Here is an 18,936-nt window from a genome sequence, read left to right as displayed (position 1 = left end):
TAGCTGTAGATCTAGTTAATTTAACTGTTCTATAGGATTTTGTTGTATAAATAGGAGCTGCTTCCTTTTTTATAATTGTGTAGAATTTTTGCATAAATTTTATGTAGTTTATATAATCTCATTATTGATGCACAGATTTTTTATTTTTATGATAATATAAACTGTGTAAATGCATATGTGTTTAAGCATATGTGCAGGAATACCAGTAGGATAAGTTCCTAAAAGTAAATTTGCTGAGTTATTTTACAGTCTGTACGTTTTACATTTTGATAGGTGCTATTATAGATGCTACATAATAGTTGTGTTGATTTACACTTTCGCCAACAATATACAGGAATGCTTATCCTCTTGTCAGCGCCATATGGCCTTTTAGTTTTGTTGTTTCAGACATCTATTTCAGTCCATTCTCGTTCATCTCAACCTTTCTTTTTTTTTTTTTTTAAAGATTTATTTATTCATTTGAGAGAGCGAGAATGAGAGAGTACATGAGAGGGGGGAGGGTCAGAGGGAGAAGCAGGCTCCTCGCCAAGCAGGGAGCCCAATGCGGGATTCGATCCCGGGACTCCAGGATCATGACCTGAGCCGAAGGCAGTTGCTTAACCAACTGAGCCACCCAGGCGCCCCGTTCATCTCAACCTTTCTAAGTTGATTGACACATCAATAGGATAACTTCTCTTTGCCCTTTGACCTTGTTGCTTCCTCAATGTTAGGTACATTATTTTCTGGTTGCATTATTTCTTTAACTATTTAAATGGTCTTTATCTGATGGTTTGCTTTTTCTGTAGTTTACATTTTAAATTTATATCCTCAAAGTGCCTTTTGTATTTTTTTAGGAAATACTGGAAAGTTCACAGGTGGGGGAAAGTCAGTAGTGAAATTAAAATGAATTCGTTGGAGAGACTAGTAGTGTTTATGAAATGTACTGTCTCTGTAGGTCCTCTCCTTTAGATTGGTTTCAGATATGAATTTTATTATGTGTCAAGAATGGTAGAGCATTGTGGTATTTCTTTAGCCTTTCTGAGCCAGCCCTCTAGTCCAGGTGTTTTCTTTCCAGAACATGCTGTGATGACTTTAGGAAATATATATGCAATTCCTTCATGGCTTGCATATGGTTTATGATTTAGTAGTGATGACAATAGGAGCAGAAATAAAAGAGGAGGAAGAATTATATACCAGGTAGCAGTTAGTATTTTAAATTCCTTTGATGTGACTTTCTTATAACTTTTTTTTTAAACCTTCCTCATTGTTTTCCCTAAATCATTTCTTGAAAGCAGCTAGATGGTAGAAATAGGTAATCCTCTGTTTAAGTCAGAAGATGGCCATTTTATTTATAATTTGTCTATTCAAGGCTGTTCATTACATGTGCAATGGGGTGAGGTAGGGAGGCAGTGATAGGAAAAACTTGAGAGTAGAAGTTTAACTTTCTTTTTTTTTTTTAAAGGTAGTTGGTATCTATTGCCTTCTCTTTATTTTCTTTCTGTATTTTCTCAGTTTGGGGAAGTAAAAGGGGAGATTTTGGTTGAAGTTACAGGGTTTGGCTGAAGTAAATAGACTGTAATGCTATTGGTCTGTTTTAGTTTCTGGTGTGTTCCCATCATTCAGAACAGTGCCTGGGATTGAGTGAATATTTATTGAATGAATGAAGTAGACTGGGCCTCTAATTCAGTAGGATGAGGTTTGCAACCTTCATAAGGTTTCAAAGACCTCAACTCTGTTCCAAGAGTTACAGGGTAGGCTGAACCTTATCCATCTTAGTCTTCCTGATTCAACTCTACAAACCACAGTGCCTTCAGACTTCCTTTCTTGGTCTATAATTATGTAATGCACTCAGTGCCTATTAGGATTACATATATAAAAAGCACTTTGCATGGTGTCTAACATATAGATGGTAGCTTATTATTATTCTATTATTCTAATTTAGTAGGGTGAGGTTTGCAACCTTCATAAGGTTTGAAAGACCTGAACTCTGTTCTAACAGTTACAGGATAGGCTGATTCTTATCTATGTTAGTCTTCCTGGTCTAACTCTACAAACACAGTGCCTTCAGACTTCCTTTTCTTGATCTGTGATTCTGTAATGCACTCAGTGCCTGTTAGGATTATATAAATATAAAGCACTTAGCACAGTGTTTGACATATAGATGGTAGCTTATTATTAATTCTAATTCAGTAGACAAACTATTCATTTCAGGTTCCTCAACTTACATAAAACATATTTACACTAAGGTTTATCCAATTATAGAATTTATCATGGGTATTTATCAAGAGCATAGTAGTTAACAAAGAAGTGAGTTGTGATTATGGGAGTTGGGGAAGGGTCTAGGTAGGGGGATCAGATCCTTCTCATGTGTGTTGCCTGTTGCAAGAAGTTTCTCCTGTATGTTCTTCTGAACAGTTCAGGTGTAATAAAGTAAATAGCCTCTACCATACCCAATTCATCTCACTTTTTCTTGTTCCTTCAAAATGAAGAAATGTCTGAGGGTGATAAGATCAATTACTGCTCTAAAGTTTCTTCAGTGGTTTCCCACTGTGCTGACTAAATAAACTCTAAATCCTTACTATGGTTTCAAGGGTCTGTCTTTTACAAGCCCTGTCAACCTCTTCAGCTTCTCTCATTTTTATTCTCTTTGTTTTAGCAATTCTGTCTTGCTCTTCAGTGTGTGCACCGGTTTTATTCTCAACACTTGGTTTTTGTGCTTGACGTTCCCTGTGTTTGACTACCCTCCTTCCCTGAGGTTATCACGTGGCTTCACTTTATTTATGTCTCAGCTTAAATATCACCTCCCCAAAGAACTCTTGCTTGTCATCCTATCTAAATCAGTCTTTTTCTCATGGCCCTGCTTAGTGTATCTGTAACAAGTTATTGGTTTATTTTTATCTGTATTTCTCCTGCTAGTATGTGGGCTGTAGAAGTAAAGACCTTGTCCGTCTTTGACTTTATGAGGAAGAGAGTGAATTGGTAGGTTGCATATTGGAAATCTTAAATGCTAAATCTAGGAATCTAAATGTTTCCAGTAATTAATATCAGGAAAATTCCTGTTCAGGATTTTAAAAACATTCTGCTGTTAATCAGGAAGTGGATAATAAACAGTAAGTACTTGCCCATTTCTTAGCTATCTCTCTGATCTCATCTTCTGCTACTATCCCTTGCTTATAGTTTATCCAGCCAGATTGGCCATTTCGTTGCTCCTCAGGCAACTAAATGAGCTTTCACCTTGGCATTTTGCACTTGCTGTTTCTTCTGCTTGCAGTAGTCTCCCAGATATTCACATGGCCCCAGAACTTCTCATTCCTTATTTAGTTTTTGATAACATCTTATTTTCTTGAAAGCATGTGCGAAGAGCAGTGCGAGTTTGCACTCTCTAAACACAGTATCCATTTTGATAGTTGTTATTATTGACTTAGATGAAATGTGATTTTTTAATATTGTTATAAATATCTTAATTTTTTTTGTTTTAATGTAGAAAGAGGGGAAAAAAGAGCGAGCTGTGGTGGACAAGGTGTTTTTTTTAAGACTCACACGGATTCTGAAAATTATGGTCCCTAGAACATTTTGTAAGGAGGTAAGTCTTAAGAAATTATAATGTTAAGTGTTTAACTTTTAAGGTTACATGAGATCAGAACAATAAAATTATAAAGCTTTTGTTATACTACAGATCAAATGTTTTTTTGTGTAGGTAATGAAGACTAAAATTTTTTTTTAATTATCTATTATCATTGCAAGTACCCTTGTTATTTGGTGCCAGATTTTAAATAGTTTCCTCTTGTTTATGAAATAGTATTTCATTATATTTTATATGAAATACTAGAGTACTTCAGTGCAGCTACCCTAAATGGTGTTGTTTTATTATAGCTAAATTCTGTTAATAAAATCAAGATTAAATTTAGAAAGACCTTTTTATTACATTGGGATGTTCTTAAGTCACATTGATATGGAATACGTTTGAAGGTTGTTCTTTCATATGTGATTAAATATGTTTTGAGATACCCAAAATGATGTATGAATTCCTCCAGTATTTTCAGGAAGTGAACTGGTTTTAAATTTTTTTTTTTTTTTTAAGATTTTATTTATTTGCGAGAGAGAGAATGAGAGACAGAGAGCATGAGAATGAGAGACAGAGAGCACGAGCAGGGAGCCCGATGTGGGACTCGATCCCGGGACTCCAGGACCATGACCTGAGCCGAAGGCAGTCGCTTAACCGACTGAGCCACCCGGCACCCTGAACTGGTTTTAGGAATAAAGTTTTATTATCCTTTCCTTTGCCCTTTTATCAAGATTACCTTTATGATTATCTGAGGAGTATTTTTAATGATTATAAAAATAAGATAATGCTGTGTTCTCCATCTTTAATCACCTTTTGTAGAACGAGAAATATCATCACCTTTGTCTCTTTCTCCCTATACTTCATCCTTTCAGCCACTGGTATTGGGTCATTTTTCATTCTAAACATTCTTAATGTGGATATTGTAGTGTTCATTAGTCTTAGTTCAAAGAAGCTCCCCTTTTTTATCTTCTCTGCGAAATTTATTTTCTTGAAATATAATGTTTTCCATTGTTCAAATTTTAAAGACCATTAGACTTATAATCTATTAATAGCCACAAAATGGTAAGATATTCCCAAAGCACTGTAATCCCCAAAGAGAACACACAGTTCCCCATCACACTGGATTTGCTCTCTTTCTCCCTCACTTCTGCATCATGGCTTGTGGTTCCACCCTTATTGACTTCTAAAACATAATTTAATAACATTTTTTCCCTAATAAGATAGAGATAAAATGTGTTCCTTGAAGAAAAATTAGAAAATGTGGATATATATTTTTTTCTTCTTGATACCTCTTAGCCTCTCACTCAGAACTTCTATCAGTATTTTGATGTCTGTCACATTTTTTTTTTTTTAAAGATTTTATTTATTTATTTGAGAGAGAGAGACACAGCGAGAGAGGGAACACAAGCAGGGGGAGTGGGAGAGGGAGAAGCAGGCTCCCCGCAGAGCAGGGAGCCCGATGTGGGACTCGATCCCAGGACCCTGGGATCATGACCTGAGCTGAAGGCAGTCGCTTAACCAACTGAGCCACCCAGGCGCCCCTATCACATATTTTAATAAAAATGAAATCACACTGAGACTTTTTAAATCTTCTCCCTTCCTTATTTTTAAATGTTTTTTCCTTGAGTTTCTCTTAAATTAGTCTCCCTTTCCATTCCTACAGTCCTCGCTATATTTTTCTTACCTGGATTATCATAATCTCTTAATTGGTCCTTTTGCCTTTTATTGTTTTCTTAATAGTCTTTTTTCTAAAACCCTAATAAAAGCATTTGTCTTCTTTTTTCTTGTAGGGTAAATCACAACCTGACTTTGACCTTTCTTTCACTATCATCTTCTTAGAAGAGTCTTTGCTATTTTGTAGTCAGGCTCTGTGCTCTTATGATTTCATGACCTCATGCCTGTGACATCCTGCCCCCTTCCCCCAACAAAAACCGATACTTATAAAGAATAGCTTAATGCTTGTTATTTTCTTGGTGAAGTTTTCTCTTTCTACAGCCCTCCTGATTGAAGAATTATTTAAAATACAAGCTTCTCTGGAAAGATTTGTATATACCCCTCTTAATCAGTTAACAGTTCAGTGCTCATTTGACTTTTTAGCAGGGGTTTGCTGAGTGTAAAACGAATGTGAGACATTGGATAGATCTCTGGGAGTTGGTAAGGGAGATACCAGGGCCTAACTTGGCCAACCTCCCAGCTTTCTCTAGGCCTAGCCATGCTGCAGAGTCATGTTACACATGATCTTTGAGAATTATAAAAATCCAAATTTAACCCCAGTTCACTGGGGGTTTCACTTAGAAATAAACTCTCATAGAAATCACAGAAGATTGGAAGTAGGGATAGAGAGACTAACTGATTTAGGAAATAGAGAAATGATTATACTGCATATGAATATGTGGAGTTCATACATATCATGAGGTGAGGGACTGCCTAAATCAGTGCAAATCTTTGGTTTCTGACATATTCCACAAACCTACTAATCATGGAGATAGTCGTGATTCTAAGGACATCCTTTGTAGAAAAAGGCATTTCAGGATTGTCAGTAATCAAAGTTTGCCAGATTTTGCTAAAGTGAGACAAGTAAAGTTGGTACTTACTTCAAGGAAAAATTAAGCTGAGAACAGAAAATGAAGGAAAAAATAAATGATCTTTGTCTAGTGTTACCTTTATATGTCAGATGATTAATGTAGGATTGAGACTGTATTTAAGGTCTGAATTAAAAGTTAGCATTATAGTTAAAGTGACATCTACATATAGTGTTTATTACAATTAAAAGATTCTTTTGTTGCCAGTTGCATACCTAACTTTCAGATGGTGGCTGGGGTAGGAAGATGGGATCTTTGCTTTCTGGCAGACTTTGGGGTAGCAGCTATCACTGCTCAGTTACAAAAGCTTTCTTTGATACTGTCTTTTTTTGTGTCTTCATTATTCTGTGTTTATGACTCCCTGCCTCGTCTACACCTAAAGTGCTGTATTTCCTAGTACCTTCACCTTTTTTTAAAACAGTATTTGTTTTGCAAAAATTACATAATACTTGCAGTTGCCACTCAGCACCATAACTTTGACTTTAAATATATTATCCAACAAATGTCCCTGCTGCCACATCCCTCTTCCCTGACTTTAGCTTCTACAGTACTGTCATTCTTCCAATTCAGAAGTGTAAGTAGGGTCAGCTTTGAATGTGTGTGTGTGATAGAGTTTGGAGGATAAGTTCTCATGTCATCAAGAGAGAATGGACTCCTGACTCAGCCTCTCATCTGTTTTCCTCTCTAATCCATCTTCCACAACAGCATTGCTTAAGTAAAATTCTCAAAATGACACTTTTTAACACTTTGTTTACCTGCTAAATTCTGCTGGATATGCAGTACTGTTATTCATATGGTTTCAGTCTATTTCCTATTTCTCATTAAATCCTTTATCTTTTTTTTTTTCTACTCATAATCTTCCTTCTCTCCTTTGTTTTCCTTGGTCTGTTTAATGTATTTCTAACATCATAACCCTCTTTTGTCACTGAGGCCTTCCTATCCTGCCACTTGTTACATGAAGTGATGCAAATATATTTATCTACTATGCTGTCTTCTTTTTTATGTGTAAATCTTGTCTTAATCACTAAATTGAGGGCAGGGCAGTATTAGAGATTTTTCCAACAAATTGAGCCAAATTTATTCCATTAGGCCAATTTTAACCTTCGGTATTTGCTTAACTGTACATTAATAGTTACTGTCATTTTTCTTTATTAGACTTCTGTACTAAAAATATAAGACCATCACAGTACACTGTGACTCAGGGAATCTAAGTGATACTGCTAGCTTCTGTTAATTGTATGAAGGCAAGTCATTTGACCTGCCTGGGATTCACTTTTGAATTCTGGATGAGAAAGTTAAATGATGTATTAGGCTTTTTTCATTTATATTATATTTTTAAATTCTCTTAAAATTATATTTAAAAATTGCCTATAGGTAAAATGTCAGCCACTGTATTGAAGCTAGAATAAAGATTTGGACTTAAAAAAATCTTTACCAAGGTAATGTTTCTTTTAACTTTTAAAAATGCATTTATTTAGTTGACTATACCTGGTTTATTTTAGACAGGTTACTTGGCACTTATTGCTGTTATGCTGGTGTCTCGAACATATTGTGATGTTTGGATGATTCAAAATGGGACACTCATTGAAAGGTACTTTTCTATTCACCTTCCTCCTATATGTACAAAATACTAATTTGTCTCATATTTAACATTATCTTAAGCAAGAAATAGATTTTCAATTAGGTGTAAGTACTTAAGTCAAATTATATATTTGTTCATTTACTTAACAGATGTTTATTGAGTATCTACCATGTGCCAGGCACCATGCTACTCTGTGATAGGGATACACTGGTGAACAGGAGAGACTCTGTACCAAGCCCTGCAGAGCTGACAGTTTATAGAGAATTAGGGACAAGGAAACAAAATGCGGTATAATAAATGCTGTAGCGGGGGGTTAAAAAGTCACCAAATTGGATGCCTGAAATTAATGAGATAATTTGGAGGAAAATATCAAAGCATTTCAGAGAATCATACTGAGAATGTTTATTAGAAGTAAAAAAACAGTTTGTAGACATTTCCTTCAATTTCTGAAGTTACTGCTTTATGATTTTTTCATTATAGTCTTTGTACATATTATATTATCACTGTACCTGATAATTTTGAATTTAAAAACTTACAGTAACAGTTGGGATATTAACATTTATCTGTTAAAGATTTTATTCCTCATGATACCAATTTGAATGTCAGAGTAAAACATTTTTCTTGGAATTCTGTTTCCTGGTATGCAGTATTTTATCAGAAAATTTCTTAAAATACTTAATCTAATAACTTTTTGAATCTTGATTTGCTTCTCAGGATTTGTAGGATGAGGAAGAATGCTTTATGCACATGTTTTTGACTCTCTAGGAGAATAAAGAAAATTATTTGCATAGGATTAAAACCCTAACTACGTGCCTCAGAACATGTATAATTGTGTAGGCTCTTGTATTCAACACAGGTCTCCCTGAAACCTGTGCTCAGTGCCCTGCCTTGTTCTTCTAATCAAAGTAATACATGAACACAGCTAAATGTCAAATAGTCCTACTGGACTTAATCACAAACACATCAGTTCTGTGCCCCATTCTTCTACTTGTAACTTCCATTCCCGGAGCCAGTTGTTTTCTTTTTACTGTTCATCTCTACCTCTGCATTTCAGTGTAACCTGTGTTACTGTCCTAGATTTTTCAGTTTTAGAGAGTATGCATTTATTTCCTACTTTGAAAGATGAGAATTAGCTCTTTTATACTCCTACCCATGCCCATCCTCTTGTGTTTTACTTTTTGTCACATTTTTTGTTAAGTCAGAATTTATTGTTTACATGATTTTGCCTGTTTACCACTGAGCCACATTCTGTACTTTGGTAGTTTCTTTGATATACAACTTTTTGTTTTTCCTGGCACTTAAAAATTACAAGTTTCTGTTTGTGCCTTAGTTCTTTGCCTACTTCTTACTAATTCAGCTCAAGCTTATTGACAACACTGTAAAATCTCAGTATTGTAATATGGTCATACACACCAGGTGAGCTTTTGATTTGTGTCTATTACCACGCCATCCTATACCTCTTGATAGTTTCTTGTCTTTCTGTCCTAATCTGTATTGATTGCACTTTAAGCCCATTAAAGAGCAATCCAGTTTGATTTTGCTTTAATTATGATCTTGGGAATTTCTTTTATCTTTCTCTTTTGCGTTAAATAACCTGTTTTCTGAATCCTTTGTCTTCCTTTTCCTTAGTTTACTTTCTCATTTTGGCACGTACAGTGTTTTTCTGAGAAAGGGCACAATGGAAGTAAATTTTTGAGACCTGAACTCTTATACTTGATTGATAGTTTAGCTATATTTATACATTCCAACTTGGAAATCATTTTTTGTTAGAATTTTGAAAGCATCACCCTGTTGTCTTCTGTAGAGCTCAGCAGTTCTCAGCCTTGGTTGCAGGATGATTAGAATCATCTGGGGAATTTTGAGAACGATTAATACCTGGGCCCACCCCTAGAGATTCTGATTCAATTAGTCATTAGTTTTTGAAACATCCCAGTGATTCTAATGTGCAGCCATGGTTAAACACTGCTAGTCTAGCTGCCGTATTGGGTGTGGAGGCCCATTCCTGTGCCGCTTGCCCTTCCTTCACAGTGGATCTGTTTTTAACCCCCGTGGAAGCTTTTATGATCATTTTTTTTTATTGTTGATGTATTGCTAGTGTTTAGGAATTTTACTGAATGTCGCTGTGAATTGTTTTTTTCCATTGTGCTGGGCACTAGGTGGACTCTTTTCAATTGAGAAACTCATTCTGCATTCTGAGAAATTTTCTTGTGCTTTTAAAAAATTCTTCCTCTCCATTTTTTTCTGTATTTTTTCTGGAATTCTTATTACTTGAGTGTTGGAACCCTAGGCTGATCACCTGATTATCTTATAATTTCTCTACTGTTTCATCTCTGCCATTTTCTAGGAAATTTCTTTTTACTTTATTATCCAGTGATTTGTATTTGTCATCATTTTATTTCCAAGAGTTATCTGTTTGTATGGATGTCCAGTTTTAGAGCAATCATTCTTGCAAGTATGTGAACTTTTTTTTTTTTTTTGGTAGCTTCCTGCATTGTTTATTTTTTCTTGGGCCTTTGTTCTCATTTTTGTTGTTCATGTTAGAGGCTTTCCTCAAGTTTGTCACTCTTGCCTGTCTATTCATCTTTAAAAGTGAAGGGCTGAAAAACTTGCTAGAAGCCAAGTGGAGGGCTTATGGATTGGCCTCCCTGAATGGTGTTCAGAGAGAGTGTCTCGTCATTTTTGTGTGTGCCCTAGTGAGGCATCCTCTTACAAATTCTAAGAAGTTTGTCATAAACATAATTGAAGTGTTTATTCGTTGCTGCTAGCATATCAGCTTTGGAAGATCAACTTTATTGCTAAGTTCTGCTTATATGAGCTATGTGCATAAGTAATTTGAATCCTTTGTATAATGTAGAGAAGGCGTATATGCCCTTTTACATGATTATAAAATTTTATATTTTTTCCTTTGATGACTTTATTATCTAAGTACCATATCTGTTAATAAAAATACAGGCTCCCCAAATACAGCATTGTTAATAGCAAAAATATGCAGGTTATATCCACTATAAGCATCATATTAGCTATCTGTGTAGAAAGTCACATATTACATATAAAGAACCTTGCAAAGCCTTGGTATAGTATAGAAGAGTACTTTATTTTTTAAAGCTTTTTCCCTTTTATTCACATTTTGTGACTTCATGTTTTTGTAATCCAGAAGAATAATATTTGCTCTTCTAAACTAGGGATTTCCAACTTTAATTGAATAGATGCTCATTTTAATTTTCTCATACTCTTAATGTCCTGGAGAAAATGCATTGCCAAGAGTAGGTGGTACATTAACTGGTGATGATGGACAAGAGGAAGGTTATTTTTTTTTTATTTTTATTTTTTTTAAGATTTTATTTATTTATTCATGAGAGAGAGAGAGAGAGGCAGAGGAGAAGCAGGCTCCCAAGGAGCAGAGAGCCCGATGCGGGGACTCGATCCCAGGACCCTGGGATCATGACCTGAGCCGAAGGCAGACGCTTAACCATCTGAGCCACCCAGGCGCCCAAGAGGAAGGTTATTAGCTAGCATAAGCCAGTTTGTAATTCTACTAGATAGAGTAATCAATTTGTTGGGTACTCAGTTTTAACATTTAGATACGAGATAAAGAAAAAAATGAAAAAACAAAGACTATTTAAGAGTTTCTAAAAAATATTTTTTGATACTATTTAAACTTACAGAAAAGTTGCAGAAACTGTACAAAGAACTTCCATATACTCTTTAAAAAAATTTTTTTTAAGATTTTATTTATTTATTAGAGAGAGAGCAAAATCAGGGGAGTGGCAGAGGGAGAAGCAGGTTCCCCACTGAGCGGGGAGGCTGATGTGGGGCTCGATCCCAGGACCCTGGGATCATGACTTGAGCCGAAGGCAGACGCTTAACCGACTGAGCCACCCAGGTGCCCCACTTCCATATACTTTTAACCCATATTCATCAATTGTGAAACAGTCATTTTAAAGTAAATTGTTAACTTTCTCCTTGATAAATATTTTTGAGCTTCTTTGTATGAGATCTTTGATATTTGGTTAAATTTAACATTTTTAAACATATGAATTCACAATATGGAGCAGTTTTATTTGAAAAATAACACATAGCTCTAACGTGCTACTCAAGCTACATTATAAATTGATTTTTCTGTTTTTCCCTTGTTGCTTCTCCCAAAGAAGTTTAGATTTATCTGTTTCTGCTACAAAAAAGTCTGAAAGAAAGTCATTCTGGTCCTTAATGTACATTTTAATATCCTTTACATCTTTTAGGCTTATTTGTTAGCAGTCGTTAAAGACTGTGGAGTATGGGCAAATTTTAATAGGACAGACTCCTTCTTTAAGGTAGAACCTGGAAATTCCATGATATGGAGGAGAATCCCTCCTACCTTGTTGCTGCTACAATGTAATTATAGAGATTTATTTTATTTTCACCCATTTGACTAGAGGCATTTTAAAATCACCAAATTACCTTTTATAAAGATCCTTACGTGTTTTAGAAGTAATAGGATATAAACTGTAAAATTACTCTTTATTATTATTTTTCTTTTGCAGCGGAATAATAAGCAGAAATAAGGCTTTATTCAAGAAACCATTTTTTAAATTTATAGCTGCTGCCCCAGTGGTAAACCGTTGCTGAGTGATAGCATGTGCTTTACCAAGTGTTCTAATCGTGTGTGTTTCACAGCGTGGGCGGCACTAAAGCACTTTGGTTTTATGTGAAGTTTGGTTCCAACAATTTTAGTCTAAACCTCTAAACTTTTTGCACTGTCTTAATTGCTCTTATTTTTTTAATATTCTTATTTCTAGAAACAACATTTTTCTGTGGTTCTGTTGTAGCTTTTTTCTAGTTCAACTTAAGTAAAAAAAAATTATTTAGCCCTTCTATCAAACTTGGACTATCAATTTTCCTGTCAGTCTAAAGTAGCATTTCCCAAAGTATGTTCTATGGAATGCCAGCGATGGCAGAGGAAATGATCCATGCCACAGAGCCCTCTCAGAGAGTTTTAATGCACAAGGTTTATGTTACGTTAAGAGCTTTGAGAAGGTCTTTGATAAAGACATGTGTTAGCTTTGTTTAACCCAGGTTTTCTCAAATTTACTTGACCACGCATCTTCTTTGCTCTAAAAGACCAGTTAACGTTACTTGGCATTATTCACCTACTCCCTCATAAAAATCGGATTATTTCTATATCCGATACCGTATCATTTTTTTGGCATGTGGGGCCAGGTGTAAATCATTTAGTGCAGTGTTTTTCAAAATATATTTTACTTACATTTGTGAATGTTAATAAACATTCTTTGAAAAAAGATATGTGATCAGATAAGTTCTATCTTTCTCGTAGATCATAGATATATGGTACTCAGAGATCCTTTACTTAGATGATATAATGGTTTTCAAAAAGTAGTAGAATTCTTACTTAAATAAGTTCTTAATGGATATTTTTAGAACAGATAAATATGTAAAATAACATAAAAGAGGAGTTGGTGTAGTTGAAGTGTATTAACAGATCTGAAGCCTCTGGAGAACCATTCTGAGGCTCTAAGGAACCCCACTAGTCTACCAGAGAGGACTTAGAATTTAGTCCTCGCGTCAGCAGATAAGGCTCCACGGGCCAAATCCCACTGCCATCTGTTTGGGAAGATTTTATTAGGATGCAGCCAGTCTCATTCTTGGCTGTTTTTCCTCTGCAACAGCAGAACGGAATAATTGGAACAGAGACCTTCTGGCCCACAAAAGCTTAAAATATTTACTCTTGACCTTTTACAGTGAGAGTTTGCTGATCTCTCAGGCTATCTCTGCCATTAGTTCATCCAAATGAGCATCAGGATATTAAAATATTTAAAAACAAACACTAGTTTATTTCATCCATTCTAACCCACTGCTGGCTCTCTAAAGCTGTTAAAACCCCTTTTGTGGCAGTAGCAGTTTTTTTTAATTTACCATTTCTGCGAAGGAAAGAACTAAGAAAATCATTGTTATTTAATTTTGCTATTTATAGAGTTGATTTTCAAGAAGCCTCTTTCAAATGATCAAATTTCAAAAGTTGGAAACATGTTTCTGCAAGAAAATGTTTTTCAGCCTCTTTTTTCTTATTGATTCTTCTGAGTCAGTAAAAACTTCCAAGAGTAATTGTAGAGCTTTACAGGTTTTCTTAGTGTTAAATATTGCTTCTTTTGCAACTAATGCATTGCATGTGGTGGTTTGCAGTGGTATCATTGGTCGTAGCAGGAAAGATTTCAGGAGATACTTATTCAACTTCATCGCTGCCATGCCTCTCGTAAGTGGAATTCTTTAAAAATCTTTACATAGGGAAAAATTTGGATCGTACTAAAAAAATCTTCAGAGATTCTTTACTTCTTAAGTTGACTTTAAAGATTTATGGTACTAAGTTCCTACTTCAAGTTTAGTTTTGTAACTTTTGGCAGAATTTTTCAATGTAAACCTTTATACTGGATAGTAAGACAGGAATTATTAGGTTGGGTTCAGTTTCATTGTATACATATGTGGATGTGTCCCTATGTGTTGTTTTGTTCTAACCTTTAGGCCAGGGTTTCTCTGATGTTTAGTAGAAACCTAGTAGTGCCCCTCCCCCAGTTTTAACAACCCCAGATGTCTCCAGGACATTGCCAAATGTCGCGAGGAGGCTGAGGTGCGGGTAGGTGTGGTGGCAAAATCACCCTGATTGAGAACCATTGCTTTAGGCCATAAACTATTATAGTAACTTGAAGCACTAATGTAGTTGAAGTGAAATTGGAATTTATTATCTGAATTTATTAAAAATAAAGGGCAGTGTTTGGTTAAATCATCAGTGATATTCTTAGCTTGGTTCTTTGTTTTACTGCCACTATAAGAATTTTAGTATTATAAATATGCAAGTAAAAAAAAAAAAGCTTGGTTATAAAATCCAGCTAATTAGAAAATATGTCCGAGATTTAATAAAGCTTGAGGATACATGCACATGGCTTTTAGACCTTTAGAAAAATTGAGATAAGTGTAGATGTCATTAAAAGATCGAGATCCAGCGGACAACCATTGTTTTCTTGAGAAAATGTTTATGTAAATGTGAGTTTGGAACTATGGAAGAATTGATTTCAATATAATGATGGAAAAGAGAAGTAAAGATGACTCTAGAAATAATCTGGAAATGGTATTAGTTGGTATGAAATTTATAATATTTTTTTAAACAAATGCACCTAGAATTTCATTGTCTAGGGTCATAGTGCTTGTAGTAGGAAACAGAAGATACAAACATAAATGTCAGGACTCTTTTACATTGGATCCAAAGGGGACAGATTTGGCTTTTTGTTTGTTTACAAAAGAAGTATCAAGATGCTTCTCATAATTAATGATATTAACGTATTCTAAAATTGAGTTTCAAGTAGAGTTTTAATATATCAGCATAATATAGCCAATTGCATTTGGTTTAGCATGTTGTCTTTTATCTTTGTACACTGAGTAAAACAGAACTGAATTATATCAATTTGGACTATCAGTTATAAAAATCATAGGATTTGGGAACAGAGCCAATGCTAGAGAAATAAATTACAATTTTACAAGTAGAAATGTAGTAAAACCAGTAATATGTGTTTGTTTGTTTCAGATCTCTGTAATTAATAACTTCTTGAAGTTTGGGTTAAATGAGCTCAAACTGTGCTTCCGAGTAAGACTAACTAAGTACCTCTATGAGGAGTATCTCCAGTAAGTGATAACCTATTTTTATATTAAAAATACTTTTTTTTCTTTTTTCTTTTTTTTAAGATTTTATTTATTTATTCATGACAAAGAGAGAGAGAGAGAGAGAGGCAGAGGGAGAAGCAGGCTCCCAAGGAGCAGGGAGCCCGATGCGGGACTCGATCCCGGAACCCTGGGATCATGACCTGAGCCGAAGGCAGACGCTTAACCATCTGAGCCACCCAGGCGCCCTAAAAATACTTAAATTGAATAGAAATGCTTATGATATCAGATAGAAGTTTTTCTTTTGTATTGGATATATTTTTCAAGGGAGTTTTCTTAGACCCAGAACCACATAGGCAAAGACCTCAGCAATTTAGACTCTAATCCTGGCTCTTCCATTAATTTGCAAGTCATCCTTCTCTGGACTTGCTTCCTTATCTCTAAAGTAAGGACAGTCTTTAAGGCCTCTCCTAGCTCCAAACTTTTCTGTTTCTATGAATTTGCACTGTGTGCTAGAATGGGATTTTTTTTTGTTTTTAAAATCATTAGTTTTAATGTCACTTTCTTACACCTGTTTTAGAGCTTTCACATATTATAAAATGGGAAATCTGGACAACAGGATAGCCAATCCAGACCAGCTGCTTACACAAGATGTAGAAAAGTTTTGTAACAGTGTAGTTGATCTGTATTCAAATCTTAGTAAGGTAAGTTTCTTTATTTTCTTTTTAAAAATTATTTGTTACTTTGTTGAGTTTTGAACCTTAGCAAATTTATATAGAATTGATTTGATGGACATAACAGCATATAACTAAGTGCTTTCATAAGAAAATTAGAGTTATAATCGTAAGTTTTATAACTTTAATAACTTTTAATTTTCTCTATTATTTTTGTGAGGTGTTTTGGCCAAGAATGAAGAATTTAGTGCCTTATAAAGATTTTGAGTGAATTTTGCAGGCTGATTTCAGTAAAAACAGAAATCTGAACTTTTGTCACTTGACGTGTGGACTTGTGGCAATTGCTAGAAATTGACCATCAGTTTATGTTCCCAGTTCCATATTCATAACACTAGGCTGGGACTTCTTCCTGTCCATTTCTGTGCCAATTCTAATAGATCATTTGAGTAATGGCCAAAAAATCTTCACAAGATGCTAGTTGATTTCAGTTTTCTAATTTCTATTTCCCCCCACCCCCACCCCAGAATATTGTCAGAGCTCTTGGGACTGAGGATAGGCCTTACCCAGGTTTCTTCCTGCCCGTTTCCTCAGTTCTTCCTCGTCTTGCTATCGTATATCTCACCACCCTTTACAGCTTTTGCTGTAGTCTTCTCATTAAGTCCTCTTCTTTGCCATTACCTAATCCTGCCTTGCCTGGGACATGTATGGGGCACCGGCAAGATCATCTACCCAGCATTTCCTCCCCTCTTCATCTTAGATGCCCTGTTTCCTACTCTAATCCACATGGCTGCTCTTGGTCTGGGGTGGGAGCTTGTCTTAGGGTGGACCAATTATAGTATCTTTGTCCCTGGCCACAATTGATCAGATGCCCAGTCTACCCAGTGCTAGACACAAGAACTCTCTACAAGGGGCTGGGTCACATTGTAAAGAATAGGAATGCTCCTGCTTTTACCATGTGGATGGAAGGAGGACAGGCAATTCTTAGAGAAGTGCCGTGTATCCATAAGAGTTTCCCCCTCATGACAGGCCCATTATTAGGATTCCTTTTCACTTCCTGGCAAACTTTTTATTCAGCTTTCCAGAAGCCTTTGCTAACTGATTCCATACTCTAGGAACTCTGGCAACTCTAAATTATTGATTAATTCAGCCTTCTTTTCTGCTCCCATTGCCACATTTTGAAGTTTGTTTTCTGTGTGTGTAAGGGCGGGGGAGTGTATATACAAATTTTTGTGTAATTCTTTAGACATTGTTATGTATTCTTTACATCTTGGCACTTGAGCAACTCTATAGCTCAGGTCTTGTCACATTGGCAATAGGGAAAATACAAAATAATTGTAGTGGGCTTGTATATTTACTGTTTTTAACATATTGTTTGACCTGTGACTTAAATGATGAGTGATTTTTGTCAACTTTTAAGTGTACTTACATTTTACAAGTATGTCTAGCTTCTTGATAATTTTTAAGGCAAAAAAGAACAGGTTAATCTTCATAGAAGCCAGCAGAAAGGGGTGGCTATAGACTTAAAGTGAATGAATGTAATGGGGGTTTTTTGAAAAACACTTCAAAATATGTATAAACTTTTGGTATGTCATTTGAGTTGTCTCTGTGTGTAAGGAGCAGTATATTAATGTCTTGTTTTAGTTCTAGAAGCTTGAGTTTTATATCAGAAAATTACAGGCTCATTCGATTATTTTAACATATGGATGTTGTGATAAAGTAATAGAATTAAACAATATTACGGGCAGGAAGAACCGTTCGTTTTATAGGTGTAGATATATAGAAACCAGAAAAGCTGGTACCAGGTTTGAGGTTACATCTCAGGTCCTTTTTATTCACTGTCTTTACACTGCATTGAGAAATTACTATGTTACTAATGGTTAATTGTCATAGTAGAACTACCTGAGTTGTTGGAAAATGGTAAATGTTTTTCCCCTTGTTGGTCAGTAGACATTGGTCATGCTGTCTCTATTTTAAGTTTCTTGAGAATAAGAACCGTTTTCTTTATGTATTTGTTGATCTATATACTGTTTATAGTACATTATATATGATGGGAACTCTCCATGTTGACAATTACATGTTAAATGTTGAGTAGCATTTTATATTTATTGTATTTTTTTAGTTATCAATCTACACAATCTACCTCTTTTTAATTCTTTATCTTCTAATATTTACAGCCATTTTTAGACATAGTTTTGTATATCTTCAAGTTAACAAGTGCAATAGGAGCGCAGGTGAGTTTAATCTATCTTTTAAATTGCTGTAGTACTGTTTTGTAAATAGCTGGATTGTTTGTAGGAATTTTTATGTATCTCAAAGAATGTGTTTTTACAACATGTACCTAATAAAGTCTAGTTATAAAATAATACTGTATTAGAGACTTTAAAAAGTACTCTAATTTGGTGTTTGAATTTTCCTTAAGTTGGATATTTCGAAAATTTTTGTGGCATTAATAACCAGAAGTGCTTAAACATTGACATCCAAGTACTTATTGTTGTAAAGTAATGTCTAAAAAGAGATTTGGATGCAGCCATTTTAATATGAAACTTGAATGTTAAAATATCAGAAATGCCTTTAGATATAATAGTTTTTTAATATAATATGTCATTTTATAATTATATAAGTGGTTGACTCTCTTATGAGCCTTATTACCCTGTCTCTCTATTATTTGTGTTGGTAAGAATGACCCTTAAATTTTGTCTCAGTATTCTCATTGAAATATAACTTTAGTCATGTAATATGTGATGTTACTCTTACATATTTATTACACAACCATGTAATAGTATGACTGTACTGTGTATATATGTACATGTGTATGCATACGCATCTTGTAGTTGATTAATATATAATTTATATAGTAGTTTTTGCTACTTTCCAGAACACTGGGGAAAGTAGGTTTTTATTTGAATT

General features: G+C 34.9%; 1 protein-coding gene across 6 annotated transcripts in view; it reads left to right on the top strand.

Annotated features, from left to right (window-relative positions):
• Positions 1–18,936, top strand: part of ABCD3 (ATP binding cassette subfamily D member 3) — an 80,366-nt gene that overhangs the window by 25,751 nt on the left and 35,679 nt on the right. For 5 of the 6 annotated variants that reach the window (XM_035017987.1, XM_035017990.1, XM_035017989.1 and 2 more), the window contains exons 3-8: positions 3,464–3,562; positions 7,629–7,717; positions 13,889–13,958; positions 15,282–15,379; positions 15,936–16,059; positions 18,204–18,260. In XM_035017987.1, coding sequence (XP_034873878.1) covers positions 3,464–3,562; positions 7,629–7,717; positions 13,889–13,958; positions 15,282–15,379; positions 15,936–16,059; positions 18,204–18,260 — 537 coding nt within the window. Of the gene's footprint in view, positions 1–3,463; positions 3,563–7,628; positions 7,718–12,231; positions 12,302–13,888; positions 13,959–15,281; positions 15,380–15,935; positions 16,060–18,203; positions 18,261–18,936 lie in introns of all 6 variants that reach the window. The other variant, XM_035017988.1, reaches the window with a different exon arrangement.

The sequence above is a fragment of the Mirounga leonina genome, unplaced genomic scaffold (assembly GCF_011800145.1).
Source record: "Mirounga leonina isolate KUSES-001 unplaced genomic scaffold, KU_Mleo_1.0 Mir_173, whole genome shotgun sequence".
Lineage (NCBI taxonomy): Eukaryota > Metazoa > Chordata > Mammalia > Carnivora > Phocidae > Mirounga > Mirounga leonina.
The sequence above is the reverse complement of the archived record's forward strand: the minus strand, read 5'-3'. Positions and strand labels throughout refer to the sequence as shown.